Below are 19,219 nucleotides of genomic sequence, written 5' to 3' on the forward strand. Positions count from 1 at the left end.
ACAGACGTGACTGATGGAGTTCTTGTGCCACCTGTGAGACCTTCCTCAGACACAGTCCCAATTGCCCAACAATAATCCACAGCCCCTTCTGATACAACTCAAAGATAAACCTAGAATTTTCTAACACTAGTCCTGCACTGACAGCCAGGAAACAAGGATGTAAAAGGAATATTTCCCAAGGAGGTCTACCCTCCAACTTAATTTGCATTGTCATTTATTGATTGGTTAGCTGACATGCTAGCTTCTTCTCTAAGAAACCAAATTCAAGCCACTGCGATTTCCACAAAGGCTCCACACCTGACTTCTTTCAAAGCCACGGGGAGAAGGGACACAGCAGAGCATAGCTGAAAGGAAGGGCTGTGGGGTCAGAAGAAGCAGGGTCCACTTCCCCACTCCACCTCATCCTCCTTGCATCTGTGTCCTCACCTTTACAATCAGAGTGAAATATTAGCTTCATAAAATCATTTTAAGGATTAAATAAAAGGCATATAAAGGGCTCAACTCTGCCTGGCTTATTACATGTACCCTGAAAAACTTAGCTACTATTAGTACTATGAATTTACCATGTCTTTGAGGCTTTTCTGCACTAAGTACAGTATGTGTGCATGCAAACGTACATGTGTGTGTGTGTGTGTGTGTTGCTAGGATAAAATGCAATTGAGTAAAGTCATTAGGAAAAAATCTTTTACTAAGCCATGTGTTCTAAGTTGTAGTTTGGGAAATACAGTTGTCATATAGGGTCTATTTAAGAGTGGTAGGGGGCTGGAGAGATGGCCTAGCGGTTAAGGCCTTTGCCTGCAAAGCCAAAGGATCCTGCTTCTATTCTCCAGGACCCATGTTAGCCAGATGCAGAAAAGACTGCATGCATCTGGAGTTTGTTTGCAGTGGCTGGAGGCTCTGGTGTGCCTTCTCTCTCTCTCTCAAATAAATAAATAAATAAAATATATGTTAAAAAAAAAAGAGTGGTAGAATCTGTTATGCAACAATAGCTTTTGCCACACACATTCACTGTAAGGTACCTATCCATCCCTACCTTATAATTTCTCCAGGAAACCAGCAGCCCAGATGTCAAATCAGCCCATGAAGTAGTAAGAAAAAATGGCTATCGGAACATCTCAAGTGCTTCACGAGCAGATTTCAAGGGGAACAGCAGCAAAACAAAACAAGGGTCAATATTCAGCATTCCATCGCTACTAGAGCGATAAACAAACAGTCATCTACAAGATCCCGGGCTCACCTCATACGCACACAGCCAACAGAGCACACCTGCTGGACTGTTGCCCTCACCGCCTCTTGTGAGGCCAGCACCCTCCACCCTCCCCTGGCTTCCCTCCTCGGCCACAGGCTGCAACACAGGGCTGCCATGACGCCACTGCTGGTCACAATCCAGAGCAGACAGCTGACCTTGGCCGGACCACTAAATCCTTTCACACACAGTTCTGGAACTAGGACTGGGGCACCTGACATCAGTCTCTCCCTACTGATCTAGACTATAACGAGCAAAATTCTAGAGCAGCTGGCAGCCATGTTCTGGACTAAGAAAGAAAAAAGGAAGCTAGTGTTATCAAGAGAGAAGAAGAAACCATTAAAGGGCATCGGATGAGCATCAGAGAGAGGGGTCTTCCTGGTTCTCTGTGAACTCCAGTCTTAGTGTGATCCCAAAAGTCCATATGCATTTCTGACCCTGGAGTTAACAAGATGCTTACATTTCTGCAAAAAGCACAAAAGCTGGCTTCTCTATCAAACTACGAGGCTCCATCACAACACACCTTGGAAGACAACAATTTTCCAGAATGACTGTCTTCCTCACTGGGACCTACACAATACAAGCCTATATTGCACCAATTTTGCCCACTATGTTATAAACCCTAAACTAGATGATTTGAGAGACATGGTGATAAAAAAACTGCAGGGATAGGCCCAGTGTGGTGGCACAGGCCTTTAATCCCAGCACTTGGGAGGCAGCAATAAGAGAATCACTGAGTTTGAGGCCACTCTAAGACTACATAGTGAATTCCAGGTCAGCGTGAGCTACATACAGTAAGACCCCACCTCAAAAAAAAAACACAAAAAAAAACAGACAAACAAACAAAAAAAAAATCTCCAAGGCAGAAGATAAATAATTTCAAGGCACATAAGGCCTTTAACAAATACATGAAGAGTGTTCTGAATGAGGGAAGGTAGCTGTGGTGGCTTGATTCAGGTGTCCCCAATAAACTTAGGTGTTCTGTAGTAGGGCTAGAATTCAATATCAGCCCCCAGTGACACCTCCTCCCCAGCAGGGCTCAGCCTACTGGAGACTCAAGTCACAAGATCAGTCATAATAATGGGGCACACACATTCACCTTCTAACCACCACACCTCTCTTGTTCCTGATTTTAAACTGATTTTAGATTAAGTATATTAGTGTGGACTTATCATCTATGGCCTTTATCATTTTCAGGTATATTCCTTCCATTTGTTCTAATTTGTTAAAAGCTTTTATGATAAAAAGATGACAAATTTGGGAAATTGCTTTTTATGTATTCATTGAGATGATTAAATAACTTTCTTAAGATGCTTGATCACATTGATTTGTATATATTGAACCATATGTAACATCTCATGGAAAAATATCACTTGATCATGGTTGATGAGCCTTTCAACATGCTGTTAAATTATATTTGCTAGTACTTTATCAAAACAACAACAACAACAACAAAAAAAAAAACTTAGGTGTTCTGGATGCTAGGTTCTCCAGCTGTTGGCAACTGGAAATTAACACCTCCAGGAGGTGGTGTGACAGGTGTGATAGCCAGTGTCCCCTTGCCAGTGTTTGGCACACTCTCCTGTTGCTGTTGTCCACCTTATATTGGCCAGGGGGTGATGTCCACCCTCTGCTCTTGTCGTCATTTTCTCTGCCATTGTGGAGCTTCCCCCTCAAGCCTGTAAGCCAAAAAAAATTTAAAATTTTTTTTAAAAAATCTTTTTTTCCATAAGCTGCTCTTGGTTGGGTGATTTCTACCAGCAATGCGGACTTGACTGCAACAGTAGCTGTCAGGAGATGAGGAAGGAAGGGAAAGGAGGGTAGGGGAAGTCGGACAAAATGTGGGGGGAAGGTTAAGAGGGAGAAGGGAGAGGGAAGTTACTGAAGGCTGACCTCTGACAAACACAGCGGATCCCCAGAGCAGCCACACTTACAAGAACTACAACTGCGAGAGCAGAAATGCCACACGCAGGTCTTGATTAGGGCTCATGCAAGTCCGTCACTTTTCCTTTCCTGGAATCTTAAAACTCATAGATGGGAGGAAGCTTCACTTTTCTCAGCACAGTCTTCTGAATTCGACATATGCATGGACCATCAACTTAAAAACATGTTACTGATTCTTTGGACATAATGGCTACTGTTTTTACCTGCTGTTTTGCATTATGGCGTGTATTAACTAGTCCCCATGGGAAATGAACAACCAAAGGAATAACTTCGTTTTTGACTTTAAAATCTTACTTTGTATTATGATTATTTAACTTTCAAATTTGGGCATCTCCTTGCTAAATTCCATACCAAGTAACTAAATGGTTTATGCCATTTTGAACACATTCTCTCTTAAATCCATGTAGGATATATCACCAGCATTAAACTCCTATTTTTCCATAAATACAACTCATTAACTAAAAGTTTTGGAAAAGAAAAAAAAAAACTAGCAATGCTGAACACTAACCATACTAACTACCAAAGCAACTGCAAAAGGACAAATGACATTGGAGCACAAAGCCTGTGCCTTGCTCCACGCCTTCAAGCTCAGATTTAATTCTTTAAGTTCAAGAACGGAATTTCTCAATAATTATTTAGCAATAAGAACTCAGAAGACCCTAGTGCAACATACAAAAACTTCAGTGACAGCTAAGACATTCACAGAAGTGTATGACTGCTGGAAACTATTCAAAGCACAGTAATCTTGGGAAACTCAGCGCTTTTTTTCATTTATCAATGAATCAGTGACTTGGAACATATATAATTTTTCTGGGTTCAATACTGATATTGATCTCTACTTTGATAAAAATTTGAAGCTTTTACAAATATTTTCATTTATTTATCTAGGAGTGAGATGGACAGTGAGAGAGAAGCGGACAAGGTGAGGATGGCTCCCATACATCACTCTGTGCATCCAGCTTTATTTACATGGGTACTGAGGAATCAAGCTGAGATCATCAGGCTTTACAAGCAAACACTTTTAACCACTGGACAATCCCTCCAGCCCAAGAATGCACTTCTTAAAGGTTAATAATTAGAAGTTATTAGCGCATAAGGTAGAATACCTTATAAAACAAAAAACTTAATGCTGGGCGTGATGGCACATGCCTTTACTCCCAGCACTTGGGAGGCAGAGGTAGGAGGATCATCATGAGTTCGAGGCCACCCTGAGACTACATAGTGAATTCCAGGTCAGCCTGGACTACAGTGAAACCTACTGAAAAAAAAAAAAATTAAAAAGAGTGGTATCTCACTTCACCCTGGAAAAGTATGATCTACATGCAGACAATTCCATGTTGGCTTCAGGAGCCTCAAGAGTACTTACTTGCTTGAGCGTCTTCAATCTTTGTCCAGTCCTACCCAGACAAGCTCAAAGGTCTAAATTAGGCACATCTGACATAACAGAGATGGCCCAAATACATTCTCAATAGAAAAATAAACCAAAGAAGTTACAGTGCAACTAAGACTCCAAACCAATATGACTCATCCAAACAACATGTTAATTCATTTAACTATTCAGATTAAGCATAAATAACCTCCCTCCCTAAATTAACCTTATCTTCTACAGAAAATTTACTTATTCTTCAAAGTTTTAGCAATCTAAGCTTTATAATTAGCCATTCAAATGTAAATTCAAAGTTACTTCCCCCCAAATGAGAACATAATGAAATGAATCATTCCCAATCCCAAACAAAATCAACACATAAAATATCTAACAGCTAGTATTTCCCAGGAGACATTAAAACATCATTTAAGAGCAAGCCATGGAATCCATTCTAGAAAAATAGTTAATACAGAACTACAAACTAAATTTTTGCTGTAATTTAAAATTTTCCTAAGACTAGAATTTAAATGTATTTAAGGATGGCATTTGCCTATTTTAAAGAAAAACAAAACTCTAAGCACAAAAACACAGTTTAGGGGCTGGAGGATTGGCTTAGCGGTTAGGGTTCTTGCCTGCAAAGCCAAAAGACCAAGGTTCAATTCCCCAGGACCCACATAAGCCAGATGCATAAAGTGGTCCATGCATCTGGAGTCCCTGGAGTGTCTATTCTCTCTCTCTCTCTGCCCCTCTTTCTCTCTCTCAAATAAATAAATAAAAATAAAATATAGAAAAATCTAAAAGTCATAGTTTCATGTTCTGTGTTTATGATAAGTGACATGACAACAACGCCTCACACTGACAGAACCTCATGGTTATTCAGAGCACATCCACGGATATTATGCAATAGATTTTGAGATGAAGGACAAACACTATCTTATCAGGTAAGAATGAGGAGACAAATGGAGGAAAGGGCAGGAGGAACTCAGGGACTGATCCAAAGACAGTATAAATCAAGAGTCAGAGAAGACGGTTGTTGAAGAATTAGAGGAACAAGAATTTGAAGGAAGAGGAATCCTAACCCTCACGAAGGAATGAGGAGCCTGGGGTCAACACTTTATGGCATCACCAGACCCTCAGAAGAACTCTCTGAGGTAGATATTATTTTAATTTCTACTTTATAACTGAAAAAGTTTAGAAATGAAAAATGTAGCCTATGATTACACAGCACATGGCATGGGTGAAATTCAAACCCTAGATGTCCTGGCTCCAGACCTTGGCCCAAACAAAACAGGAAGGGGTCAAGACCAGGTTTAATTAGCCAATACTCACACTTACTTGTAGGTTAACTGGGTACAGTATCAGGAACTGTTCGACAACTATCTTCATTTTTTTAAACATTTATTTTTATTTATTTATTAGAGACAGAGAGAGGGATAGGGGAGAGAAAGAGAGTGAGAATGAGCGTGTCAAGGCCTCTAGCCACTGCAAGCAAACTTCAGACGCATGCGCCACCATGTGCATCTGGCTTATGTGGGACCTGGAGAATCGAACTTGGGTCCTTAGGCTTTGCAGGCATGTGCCTTAACCACTAAGCCATCTCTCCAACCCCATCTTCATTTTGAATGTGTGTGTTGCTTCCACCTGTGCCCAAGTAATTTTGGAGGCTTTCTTTTTTAAAATTTTTTTTCATTTCCATGCACATGTACGTACGTGTGTGTGTGTGTGTGTGCATGTGTGTGTGTGTGCACGTGTGTGTGTGTATACCAGTGCCTCTTACCATTGCAAATGAACACCAGACACTTGCACCACTTTTTGCATCTGGCTTAGGTGGGTCACTTAGGAACGGAATCTGGACTGGCGGGCTTTGCAAGCAAGTGCCTCTAATGGCTGAGCCATCTTCCCAGCCCTGAAATAGGCTTTCTAAGTATCTTTCAATTTCCTTTTCCAAATACAAAAAAAAAAAAAAAGGAGGACTTGGAGAGATGGGTTAGCAATTAAGGTGTTTGCCTGCAAACTCAGACTCTGTTCTCCAATACCCATGTAAGCCAGATACACAAGGTGGCACATGTGTCTGGAGTTTGTTTGCAGTCGCTAGAGGCCCTGGGCCACCCAGTCTCATTGTTTTTTTTTTTTTAATTTTTGTTTATTTATTTATTTGAGAGTGACCGACAGAAAGAGGCAGATAGAGAGAGAGAATGGGCGCGCCAGGGCCTCCAGCCACTGAAGAAGAACTCCAGATACGTGCTCCCCCTTGTGCATCTGGCTAACGTGGGTCCTGGGGAATTGAGCCTTGAACTGAGGTCCTAAGGCTTCATAGGCAAGCGCTTAACCGATAAGCCATCTCTCCAGCCCCCATTCTCATTCTTATTCTTTCTCTCTCTCTCTCTCTCTCTCATGCACACACACACATATGTATGCCTCTTTCTCTATCTCTCAAATAAATAAATAAAAGAAAAGTTCTGCTTATGTAGTTTTAATAGGGAAAGTCTTTCGGATTGTAGAGAAGACTTCTGGCATCAGGCACTGTTTTCTTTTTTCAATTTTTATTTATTTATTGAAGAACACAGAGAAAGAATGGGCGCACCAGGGTCTCCAACCACTGCAAACAAACTCCAGATATATGTGCCGCCTTGTGCATCTGGCTTATGTGGGTCCTGGGAATTGAGCCTCAAACCAGGGTCCTTAGGCTTCACAGGCAAGTACCTTAACCGCTAAGCCATCTCTCCAGCCCCAGGCACTGTTTTCTGGCTAGCGGGCAACCAGCTAGACAGTGCCCAAACCTCTCCTCACTGCTCAGTCAGGTCAGCCTTACAGCACACTGGCCACGCAGAAGCACAGGGTCCTTAGAAGAGCATCTTGCCATCTCATTGCTACACCTTCCCATTTGTCAAGAGAAGCTGGCAATCTGGATTGTGTGTGTGTGTGTGTGTGTGTGTGTGTGAGAGAGAGAGAGAGAGAGAGATCGATCCTTACTTTTAAACCTTATCTACAAATTCAAGACTTCTAAAAATACTATGTATGGACCCAAAACTTAAGTTTGAGAGTAGACTTCAGTCACAGGTTACCAGTCACAATACCCAGGCTTCCATCTGAAGAATTTCCTTCAGAGCTTCATTCTTCCCCCCATCGGAGACACACCAGGTGCTGTCCAGGCGACAGTGGGGACAGTGACCACACCACCTCAGTATGGAGAAGGCTACGCAGAACACAGTGTCTCTCGTGACCACGCCCTCACCTCACAAGTTTGGAAAGTGATGAGTGATAAAAAGATGATGGACACCCCTAACTACCCCTCAGTGAACACCAACGACCCCACTGAGGGGAGAGACAAGGAAGGGGGGCGGGGGTGAAGAGATCTGAGACTATAACCTATGGAAATATGTAAATGTTAGATAGATAGACATAGAGATAACTTTAAAATGCCATCAGATGAACTTTAGAGCCAGCTTTAGCTATGAGGAAAATAAAACAATTCTAATGTCCAACAGATAACTTTTAAAAAAATGATGATGTCATCCTTACTTGTATATGACTAGAGAGGAGAAAGTGGCTCTCATTAAGACCTCAACAACAAAAAAGTCTACCTAAGAGCCGGGCATGGTGGTGCACGCCTTTAATCCCAGCAGAGTCAGAGGTAGGAGGGTCACAGAGAGTTCAAGGTCACCCTGAGACTACAGAGTGAATTGCAGGTCAGCCTGAGCTAGAGACCCTACCTGGAAAAACCAAACAAAAAAAAGAAAAAAAAATTTAAGGATAACTTAAAAGTAAATGTATTCTACCTAAAATATTAAAAGGCAAGAAAAGTTAAGATATTGATGCGATATAACTCAAGCAGAGGTTACTGTCTGACTCAAGAGTACAGAATCCATGTAGAGGAAAAGATTAGGAGCCAAGAGACTGCAATGGGGAAACGGTCAAGAACAAAAACAGACAATTCACAAGAGGAAAATAACTAGTAAACAAACAAACAGAAAAGTGCTCAGCCTCCCTTTTGTTTGTCTTGCTCCACATATGTGCATCCCCCCCAACTTTTCTCCCCCTCACTGTCCCTCCTTCTCCCCTCTCTCTCTGGCATAGGCACCCCTTTTTCTCTCTTCATCTCTGTCTCTCTCCCCTTCCTCTCTCCTGTCTGAGTTCTCCCTCGCCCCATCAAAATAAGAGAAGTGCTTAGTTGTCAGCCAAAAAACAGACATTAAACAGGAATGAAATGCCACCACATATCAATCTAATTATGAGGATGAATTCAAAAGTAAAAATGTTCAGAGCTGGTCAAGTGTGACTGAATGAATATTTTCAAGTATCCCCAGAAACATTTTAAAAGTTGTACAAATCTTTAGGAAACCATGGCATTCTTACAATCTTTCCAAGAGAAATGATCAAAACATATCTAGAGACACAGCAAAGTTCATCATAACATTTATAAAGCTCAGAATAACAGAGTAAGCCAACACTATGGGATGGGTGACTCCCATGAATGGGGGACCACCACGTTACCTAAGGAGGGGTGAACCAGCCCAGGCTGGAAACAGAACAGGTCAGAAATAGGAGAAAGGACAAAGAAATGTGACAACTACTGAAAATATATGAAAATCTCCAAGAAGCTCCATGTTATAGGTAAATCTGCCCAGCTAAAGAGAATTATCCTATTACAGAGCTTAGCCACAGCATTCGTAATTTAGATGAGATGGATCGTTTCTTCGGAAATAAAGGAACATACCACAGGAGGCCAAAATGAAGCCAAACAGTTGCTGTACTCCAGCTTTCTGTGAATTCTGCTTCGATCAGACTGAGTTATTCTACAGCCATAGTGGGAATTTCAGAAAGGCAGGGCCAGCCAGAGGTGGGGTCCTGCTGATGGGGTGCAGGTCCTGTGTGGTCTGAACATATGGCCCCATCGACTCGGGTGTTTTTAATTAATACTGAGCTTGCAACTTGAGTCTCCAGTAGGCAGAACCCTGCTGGGGAAGAGGTGTGCCACTGGGAGCGGATCTTGGGTCCAGCCCTAACGTGTGTTCAGAGCAGTTTGTTTGTTTCATTTTTTTTTTTAATTTATTTGAGAGCGACAGACACAGAGAGAAAGACAGATAGAGGGAGAGAGAGAGAATGGGCACACCAGGGCTTCCAGCCTCTGCAAACGAACTCCAGATGCATGCGCCCCCTTGTGCATCTAGCTAACGTGGGACCTCGGAACCGAGCCTCGAACCGGGGTCCTTAGGCTTCACAGGCAAGCACTTAACCGCTAAGCCATCTCTCCAGCCGTTTGTTTCATTTTTAAATTGTTTAGTTTTTTTTTGTTTTTGTTTTTGTTTTTGTTTTTCGAGGTAGGGTCTCGCTATAGCCCAGGCTCACCTGGAATTCCCTATGTAGTCTCAGGGTGATCTTGAACTCTTGGTGATCCTCCTACTTCTGCCTCCAGAGTGCTGGGGTTAAAGGTGTGCACCACCACGTCCGGCTCAGAGCCGTTTTGAGCTCCGGCAGTTTGTGTTTGCCTGCTGTTGGTGTTTGCTGGTGTTGGCTTTTTCTTCCCTCTGCTGTATCTACGGAAGGAAGCCAGCTTCTTCCACAATAATGATGCTCCCCTAGATACTTCTGTAAACCTGAAATAACCCCTTTCCTTCCGTAGGTTGCTTCTGATCGGGTGTTTGTCCCAACAATGAGAAAGTCACTGCAACAGGTCCCCAAGTTGAACTGCATTTTCACATTCTAAAAAAATTAAAATATAAAGACAAAAAAAAAAAAAAAAAGAGAGAGACAGAGAGAGAGAAGGGACAAATCTTGAGCAGTTCCTCTAAAACCCTGAATGGCAAAGTGCTGCTCTCAGTCCTTTAGCATTTATCAAACTGATGAAAAAGATTAAAACTAGGAGTCTGGAAGAACTACAACAGAAAAGAAACCAGCAGTGTGCACGTCACATGCACAGATTTTATTTTCATAACGTTTTTGTTTCAGGTGTATAGAAGTGCGAGAGATGGGGGAGAGGGGGAGAGAAAGAAAGACGGAGAATAAATGGGGCATTAAATAGGCACTAAATGCTATGATTTGTGGTCAGAAAGTTTCCAAAACATTCCTCTGGAGAACTCAGGGCCCTGAACCACCCAGAGCTAAAAATGCTCACTACTTGAAACAAAAGGACTCATCTAGAAACAGGAATGCAGTGAATCCAGTTAAGCTGAATATTAGGCACTGATACAAAACAAACACTTCTGGAAGATTCAGGAATAAACGACCACTGCCATCCAAAGGCTCCGAACAGGATTGCTGAACGCCGGCGCCGGGGAAGTGTTGACAGTCTCACACAGGCTGGCCACTTTCTCCAAACTGCACACCTCCCTTCACTGGAGACCAGGACAGTGTGATTGTGGGGACTTCACGGGCATCCTGTCACTGTGATGTGAAGGCACATCACAGCGCAGACGAAGGAGCTGAGGCTTAGCGTGACAACATGCCAAGGTCACACATGGCAAAGCTGACTGGATCCCACCCTCAGTCTCCATTGTTTTCCAAGAACTGTAAATTGCAGACACCAGGGCAAGCAGCATGCCCTGCCAAGGACACAGGACGGCTGTTTTTCTCTTTCCACATGGACTACCAGCTGATTGTCACAACTCTGAATTCATTTTTGCTAATGATTAACTAAATGACGCATATGAACTAAGGGGCCCCCCGATTCAAATTTAACAAAAAAGAAAAAAACAGAAAAGAAAAGAAAAACCCGAATGAGACTGCTTGCTCAAGTTGCACAGGGAGGTTATTCTTTCTGTGTTAGGGAATCTGGGCTTATTGTGGCACTCTCCTTGAGAGACCGATTCAAGTAGAAGTGAAGCGTTGCCTCTTTCCAAATTCCTTCTAGTCTAATCCTGTAGTTGAGATGAAAAGCTTGCTTCATTGTCATTTTCTTCTTAAGTATATGCAATTGAGTGTAATGTTATAGTAGGTTAATACTTCTAATAGCCTTAAATCAAATCACCATTTACTTATGGATTTCTAAATCCCACATCAAATTTTAATTTCCTCCAAACTTATTTTTAATGACATCAAGATGATTCTCAACAAAAAGCAGGAAAAAAAAAAAAAAAAGTCCCTCTCTCAAAGCCAAATAGCCAAGTGAAAACAGCCAGAGATGACATTGGGTAACTAAAAAGCAGGGCTGGCTCTCTTTGCCAAGTGGAGAGTTTGTTTACTTGGACAGGTCATTTCTCTAATATGTTCTCCGCATACTTAATATCTTTGCAACTCATACCCTGTGGCTTTCGCCTATTCTAAGTCGAACAGCACTTGAGGTGAATGACAGCATGTCACGATCTGAGAACCACCCATGTTAGGAGTGTCAGAATTGTCATCCTGGCATTTTCCCCAGTGTGGCAATATCCGTCTGAGTGTATGCTGATTAAGATCTATGAAGTCCTTCATAGAATCTGGTTTAACAACATAAAAGTAGGAAATTCAGAATAGTCAGCAGCTTTGAGGTCGCTTGAAGCTGTCTCCTCCAGACAGCCTCCTGAAGCAAGCTTTCCCACAGTGATCTTTACGATGTCACTCTGTTTCTGACCTCTGAGGCACATAGTAGCCTGTTTCCAGACAGATTCACTGGTCTGTCTTGAATTCACAGTAAAGGTCTAATTTTCTTTCTTTTTTTTTAAGCATTTAAATTTTTTTAAATTATTTATTTATTTGAGAGAGAGAGATAGAGAAAGAATGGGTGCACCAGGGCCTCCAGCCACTGCAAATGAACTCCAGACACATGTGCCCCCTTGTGCATCTTATGTGGGTCCTGGGGAATCGAACCTGGGTCCTTAGGCATCACAGGCAAAGCCTTAACTGCTAAGCCATTTCCCCAGCCCAAGGTATAATTTTCAACAATCATACAGGATAAATTCCTGCTTTGAGCCCTTGAAACAAGCCAAATTATGGCTCTCCAGTGCATAGTTGAAGGTTTATTAATTTTATGCCACTAAGTAGAAATTTCACACACTTAAAATTAGTTTTGATGGCTTCTCATTTTGCTGACTTCAGAGATCTTACTCCACCATTACAAGAAGTCCTCAACTTTCATAACTTTGATTTGCACTTCTTAAAAAATTATGCAAATCATGTAAAATACGTGGAACATAAACTCCATCAGAAGCTCAACTGAACTGAGCCACAGACTGTAATTATTAGTGAACTAGAGTCGATGCAGAGAACTAAGGTAGCACAATTTCAACATGGAAAGAATTAATGGCAAATGAGCCAACACTGCGAGGCTTTATAAAATGAAATAAGAGTCTACCATATCTTTTCAAGATAAAGTCAAGTAGTCATGGGCACGAATGGGGGAAAGGAGAGACCTTAAAGATAGAACATAATGCAATAATGTCCTAGGTCACTGTCACCTCCATCCTACGCAGTATAATTATTCTAGCCTAAAGCAAGCTGCTAAGCCTCTCTCAGGCTCAGTTTATGTACCTTTGCTCAAGGAATCCACAAACTCTGCAGGCTACTCCAACTTAAAACAGCCATGACTTGATTCACTCAAGGAACACACTCAACAACAATCTCTTTTGTGCTAAGCCTCAGATCTCCCTTTACCAGATAAAAACCTCACATTCTCTTATCTACCACCCTTACAGAGAACAACCGTTGCAAAAACTGATTTAGAACGGTCAGAGTGTTAGGGCCTTCACACCCCCACACACATTATACACACACCAAAAGAAGTCTTTCTGTCCAGAAAAAGAATTCCAAAGTCTTTCATGCAGCGGTTTGGGTAATTATTTCATCTCCATTACTCCTCTGGAGACCCTCATTTTCCGGATTCCTCGAAGTGTTGACAGCTCCCAGAGATCTGACTGGCTGGTTCTGGTCTCTTACCTATGGCATGCCAGGGCTGCTCAACATGTGGGCATTTTCTTTACCCCTTCATCTAGAATGCCCTTTCCTCTACCTCACATTCTGTTTCTGGCAGTGCTGGAGACAGAAGGGAGGACTCTGGTGTGCATACTAGGCAAGTTCTTCGCCACTGATTGATAGATATATCAGTAGCCCTGTGCTTTTTGTTTGTTTGTTTGTTTGTTTTTGTTTTTTTTTTTTTTTTTGGTTTTTCGAGGTAGGGTCTCACTCTAGCTCAGGCTGACCTGGAATTCATTATGGAGTCTCAGGGTGGCCTCGAACTCACGGTGATCCTCCTACCTCTGCCTCCCAGTGCTGGGATTAAAGGCACACGCCATGACAATGTCTCCCTAAATTGCTCAGGCTGGCCTTGAATTTGCAATCTTCTGCTTCAGTGTCTGAGATAGCTGGGATTACAGGCCTGGACCGTTAGGCTTGGCTTATCCAAGTTTTTTCTCAAGAGAATGCTGGTCTTCTCTAACCACCACCAGCCAAGGACAACATCTGTGCCTGTCTTCAGCACACTGTGATGATTCTGGATAGGAAAAAAAATTTCCAACTGTCTAAGCGGTGCATTGGTGGAAGAGCGGTGAGCACAGACACCTTCCGATAACTGTCTAACAGAAACTACTAGTTACTGACGTTCTATATTATGACGGTAAGACTGCAGTTCTGGGTTAAAAAAATATGTGTGTGTATATATATATACACACATACATACATACATACACACACACATACACACATACATACATAGACACATACACACACACAACAAAAGTATGAAAATAAAGCTTGGAATGGGGCTGGGTCCTAACTGGAGAGAACAGAGGTCCCTTCTGGCTTCTATCACCTGAGCTTCCACTAAATAAAGAGGCTCAAGTCTTGCCCAAAACAAAGATGTTGGAGAGGAAGCACTTATGCAAGGAATGTCCAAATGGCATTAGCTCAAAAACGGCAGTCCAAAAAGAAGCTGGGAAACGAGGAACCCCAAGTCCCAGAGTTTGGGGTGTCCTTTGAGAAAAGAACTCAGCTGTAGCCAAAGTGCACGTGACCAGGCCAGTGAGTTGTGGGCACAGGTTCCGCATTACGGTAGTGCCAGAAATCTTTACTGGCAATTCGGATTATTTTCATATTTCTTATATTTCATATGATTCCTCCTTTGATATAAAGTGCAGGGCTGTCCTAACAGTGCCACAGTGAACTTGAAAGCGAAGGGTTTTATCCACTCCTGGGCTTGAAGCTTCGACAGCCACCATCAGACTAATGAGGGCAGGTTGAGGGTGGAAAGGAGAATTCGAGTGGAATGATCCCACAAAGGAAGGTGGGAGCTGGAGGACAAAAAGGAAGGTGGAACCCAGCCATTCTTCCCCACATGAAAGTTGTCGTTTCTTTTCTTTTGGATAGATCTTAAACTTAGTGGTTTTGCATACTCCTTTAATCCCAGCAGTTGGGAGGCTGAGGCAGGAGGCTCATTATGAAGCCTGGAGCTTCAGAATAAGTTCCAGGTCAGCCTGGGCTAGAGTGAGACCCTACCTCAAAAAAAAAAAAAAAAAAAGAGCTGGCTTAGCAGTTAAGGCACTTTCCAGCAAAGCCAAAGGACCTGGGTTCTATTCCCCAGTACCCAGGTAAAAACAAATGTACAAGGTGGCGCATGTGTCGAGTTTGTTTGCAGTGGCTGATGGTCCTGGCATGACAATTCTCTCTCTCTCTCTCTCTCTCAAATAAATAAATGATTTAAAAAAAAAAAACATAGTGGTTTTGTTGTATTAAACAATATTCTTGGGCTGAAATTGAGGCTCAGTGTTAGAGCACTTACGCAGTCCACGCAAGGTCCAGGGCTCCATCCCGTGTACCACAGAAAAATACACAAAACAAAACCAACATTCTTCTAAAGCTTCTCCCACTCAGTCATGGGCACCATGAAAGGACGCTGTCATTTTCACCACTGTGACATACACATGTGATGGGAACACAATAGGAACTTAGCTGTTTATTGGATGAATGAAACAAATACATGAACTTTTCAGTTTGTTATGGTATTTGAAGCCAGTCAGTCATACATTTGTCTACATAAGACTGTCACATCACAAATCATCAAAATACTCACTCAAGCCAGGCGTGGGGCGTGGTGGCGCATGCCTTTAATCCCATCACTTGTAAAGCAGAGATAGGAGGATCACAGTGAGTTCAAGGCCATCCTGAGACTACACAGTGAATTCCCGGTCAGTCTGGACTAGAGCAAGACCTCAACTTGAAAAAAAAAAAATCATTTAACAAATATCAATTCAAAACAGTCAGGCTACTGTGTTTTCAGAAGCATGGCGGGGGGGGGGGGGGTGATCCTGCGTCAGTCCCTGATACAACAAATGTTTCCGTGTGCTGTGTGCTGGGCCCTAGGCAGAACTACACTACAGCAGATGTGACACACAGAGCTCTCTAGAGAACCCACAAAGGACAACATAAACATGAAGTTTCAATAAAACTGTCCAAAACAGAAAATGTTAAGTGGCTTCAAAGGAACAGACTGGAGGTCAAAAAGAGAAGCAGGGTTTTATAAGAACCATGGTATAGGATATTATCTGTAGTTTGCCCTGACAGTTAAGAATGAACTGGCCAAAACAGTTAATGGTAATGACTTTGAGGTTTTGATGAAAATCAATATTCTATCTTCCTATCTTTAGCATTATATTGAATGACAGTAACATCCAATGCTGAAAAGCAAAGGTACAGATCAGTTCTCTTAGTGAAAACTATAGTTGAAACTGAGCCCTAAGTTAGTTATTTTCACTGTTGACTGTCCAGCTTCTAGAAGTGCAGACTAATCTGAAAAAGAAAACATAGAAAAAGAATGACACTGATTCTCCATGTGGCCCTTATTTATTTAACAGTAACAAAAAGATAAAAACAATTGCTATCATTACATGCATTGTAAACTAGGAAAGTGAACATGAAGATGCAGCTACATGTTGTATTTCTTCTGTCATGCTCACATAAAATGTATTCCTAAGCTTCTGTCATGTGGACTTTAGCTTCTGGAGAGAGTCTGAAACATGCCTCCACTAAAGTTGTTTCCTTCAAGGGCAAGACAGTGGAACGGGAATGCCAAGTTTCAAAACTGATGGGAAACAAGCTGAAGTGTAACCACCTCTCTCCTCTTATTGATTCAATGAGCTTACATATGAATTGCCTACAAGTTAGAAATCAATTTCATCCTTCAAGTGAGTAGGAAAGGGGCCTATCAATATATTCTTTCTAAGAAATGACCGCAGTGCTCAGGACCGCAGTATCTCGATCACACCTTCCAAGGCTCAGGGTCTAATGCAGAAGAGGTGGCAGAAAGAATGTAAGAGCCAAAGGAAGGGTAGGACTCCTTACAACGTGCTCCCTCCAGACACAAAATGGCCTGGATATCCGTGACCTCACAGTGCCTGACACTACCTACACAAGACCATCATAAGAGGAGGAAAAGATCATGACATCAAAATTAAAAGAGAATGATTGAGATGGGGAGGGGGTATGATGGAGAATGGAGTTTCAAAGGGGAAAGTTGGGGGATGGAGGGTATTACCATGGGGTATTGTTTACAATCATGGAAGTTGTTAAAAATAAATAAATAAATTTAAACATATATATATATATATATATATATATATATATATATATATGTATGTATTCTTTCTATATATTTTATGGAATAGAATCCATAAGAAAAATTTATGATAAGAATCTCTAAGTCCAGAAGCAGTCTCTTTTTTTTTAATTTTTATTAACATTTTCCATGATTATAAAAAAATATCCCATGGTAATTCCCTCCCTCCCCCCCCCCCAAGAGAAGCAGTCTCTTTAAGTAGTGTTGCCTTTATGGAAAAATGTAAACATTCTCATAAGACTTCTTTGTGACTTTCAAAAGGCTTCTTCATTCACATGTTCCATTTCAAACACTGCATTTCTTCCGTTCATTGCAGACTGCCATTAGTATGTTTGCACTGTTTTCCTGTGGATCTGAGTAGGAAATGAATCTGGTACCATTTGCACCTCGCAGACAGACATGAACACATATAATACATGTACAAGACACTCTCCCTAGTTTTGTTCAAAAACCTCAGAAAGAGAGCCTGGCATGGTGGCGCACATCTTTAATCCCAGCACTTGGGAAGAAGAGGTAGGAGGATTGCCTTGAGTTTGAGGCCACCCTCAGACTACACAGTGAGTTCCAGGTCAGCCTGGACTAGAGTGAGACCCTACCTCGAAAGAAACCGATCTATCACGCAAGATGCTTAGGTTTACATTTTATATAATGTGCTGAAATGATTGTGAAGAAAGTAATGAACACTTTGTTGCCCTACCTCTGCAATTTTAGGAATCATCATGGAAGAAAATTCCTTACCTCAGCATGATTTGAACTTATATTAAACAAACCTAACTAGTGTTTAAGGTAAAAGTCCCGAGTCACATACCTCGACAGTGTTACATTTTTAAACAAATGCCTGTAGGTAATACGAAGGTAACAATTCCAGATATATTACCCTAACCCCTTTATTCAAGGACCATCCTAGAAATTGCCTTAGTCAGCCTTCCTTAAAGGACATAAAGCCAAAGTGAAAACGCAATGCAAGGGAGAATGCTAAAGGGAGGACAAGTAGGTTTGCTTCTGCAAATTAAGCAAAGTTGAGCAAAAAGAAAGGAAGCAAGCAAAGGGAAGGAACCCCGCAGAGTTAGAAGCAGGACTCCGCTCTTGCAAGTTCTTGGCGCTTCCCCTAGAGTTCCCACGACTGTAAGAAAGGGAGGAAGGCACTGCGCTGAAGCCCAAACTTACTCTTCTCACAAGTTGGACTATTCACTGAATTGGGTGTAAAATGTCCTGGATGAACAGATCAAGTGGGAACGTCTGCAGGAAATCAGTGGCATTTCGTCTCTCAGTTTGGGGCGCTAAGAAGTAACTGTACCACAGTAGCCCCACAGCCTTAGGTATCTTAGCTAAGATGGCTTAGAGCATCTTCCCGCAGACCACACACACCTGCAAGGTCGGGAGCCTCCTCCCTTTCCCTCTCCCCCACCATCCCCCTGGCTGGACCCAAGGTCTGGTGTCCCCAAGCACCCCGTTAGCCCAAGGGCCACTCGGATCCCCCAGGCGCCACCGGGACACGGACGAGGCCGGCGGCGCATCCCCGGGGATGCGCACGGGGGGTGGGGAGGGGACAAGTTGCGCGCGCACGTCTACAGGGGCCACAGCTCATCTGGACCACCGTGCGTACCTGTCCTCTGAGACACTGATGACGCCCTCCTCCTTGGGCACGATCACGGCCATATTCACCACCTCCTGGGACCCCTCGACCCGCTGCAGCAGGATGGGCTTGCGGGTCAGCGCTTTGGGCTGGATCTCCGCCGCCATCGGAGGAGGGGGGCGCGCCCGGGGCGCAGAGCGGCGCGCCGCGGGGCCGGGAGGAGGACAGCGCTCGGGCGGTTACGCTGGCTGAGACCCGGACGCCGGTGAGCCGCGGCGGGACACCGGGGACCGGCGATCATAGCCCGACCGGCTTCTCCCGGGGAACGACTCCGCGCTCCCGGCTACGGGCACCAACTCAGCCACGGGCAGCGAGCAGCAGCAGCAGCGGCGGCGGGGCAGTGCAACCCGGCGCCACGGCCAGGGAAGGGGGCGGAGGGCCGGGGAGGGGGGGCCGGGGGCGGGGCCTGCCGCAGGGGTGGCCGCTGGTGGGCGCCTGGGCGGCTCCACTTCCGGGAGGATGGAGTTGGGGGGGCGGTGGAAACCTGAGCAGGAGGCGGGGCGCTGG

At 43.2% G+C, this 19,219-nt stretch overlaps 1 protein-coding gene across 1 annotated transcript in view; it reads right to left on the bottom strand.

The window, feature by feature from the left end:
- Positions 1-18,819, bottom strand: part of Wdfy2 (WD repeat and FYVE domain containing 2) — a 174,681-nt gene extending 155,862 nt beyond the window's left edge. Inside the window, exon 1 of the mRNA XM_004660042.2 lies at positions 18,683-18,819. Within this exon, the coding sequence (XP_004660099.1) occupies positions 18,683-18,819 (137 nt within the window). The remainder of the gene's footprint in view (positions 1-18,682) is intronic.
- Positions 18,820-19,219: the final 400 nt, after the last annotated feature.

Source organism: Jaculus jaculus, chromosome 7, assembly GCF_020740685.1.
Source record: "Jaculus jaculus isolate mJacJac1 chromosome 7, mJacJac1.mat.Y.cur, whole genome shotgun sequence".
In the NCBI taxonomy this organism is placed as follows: domain Eukaryota; kingdom Metazoa; phylum Chordata; class Mammalia; order Rodentia; family Dipodidae; genus Jaculus; species Jaculus jaculus.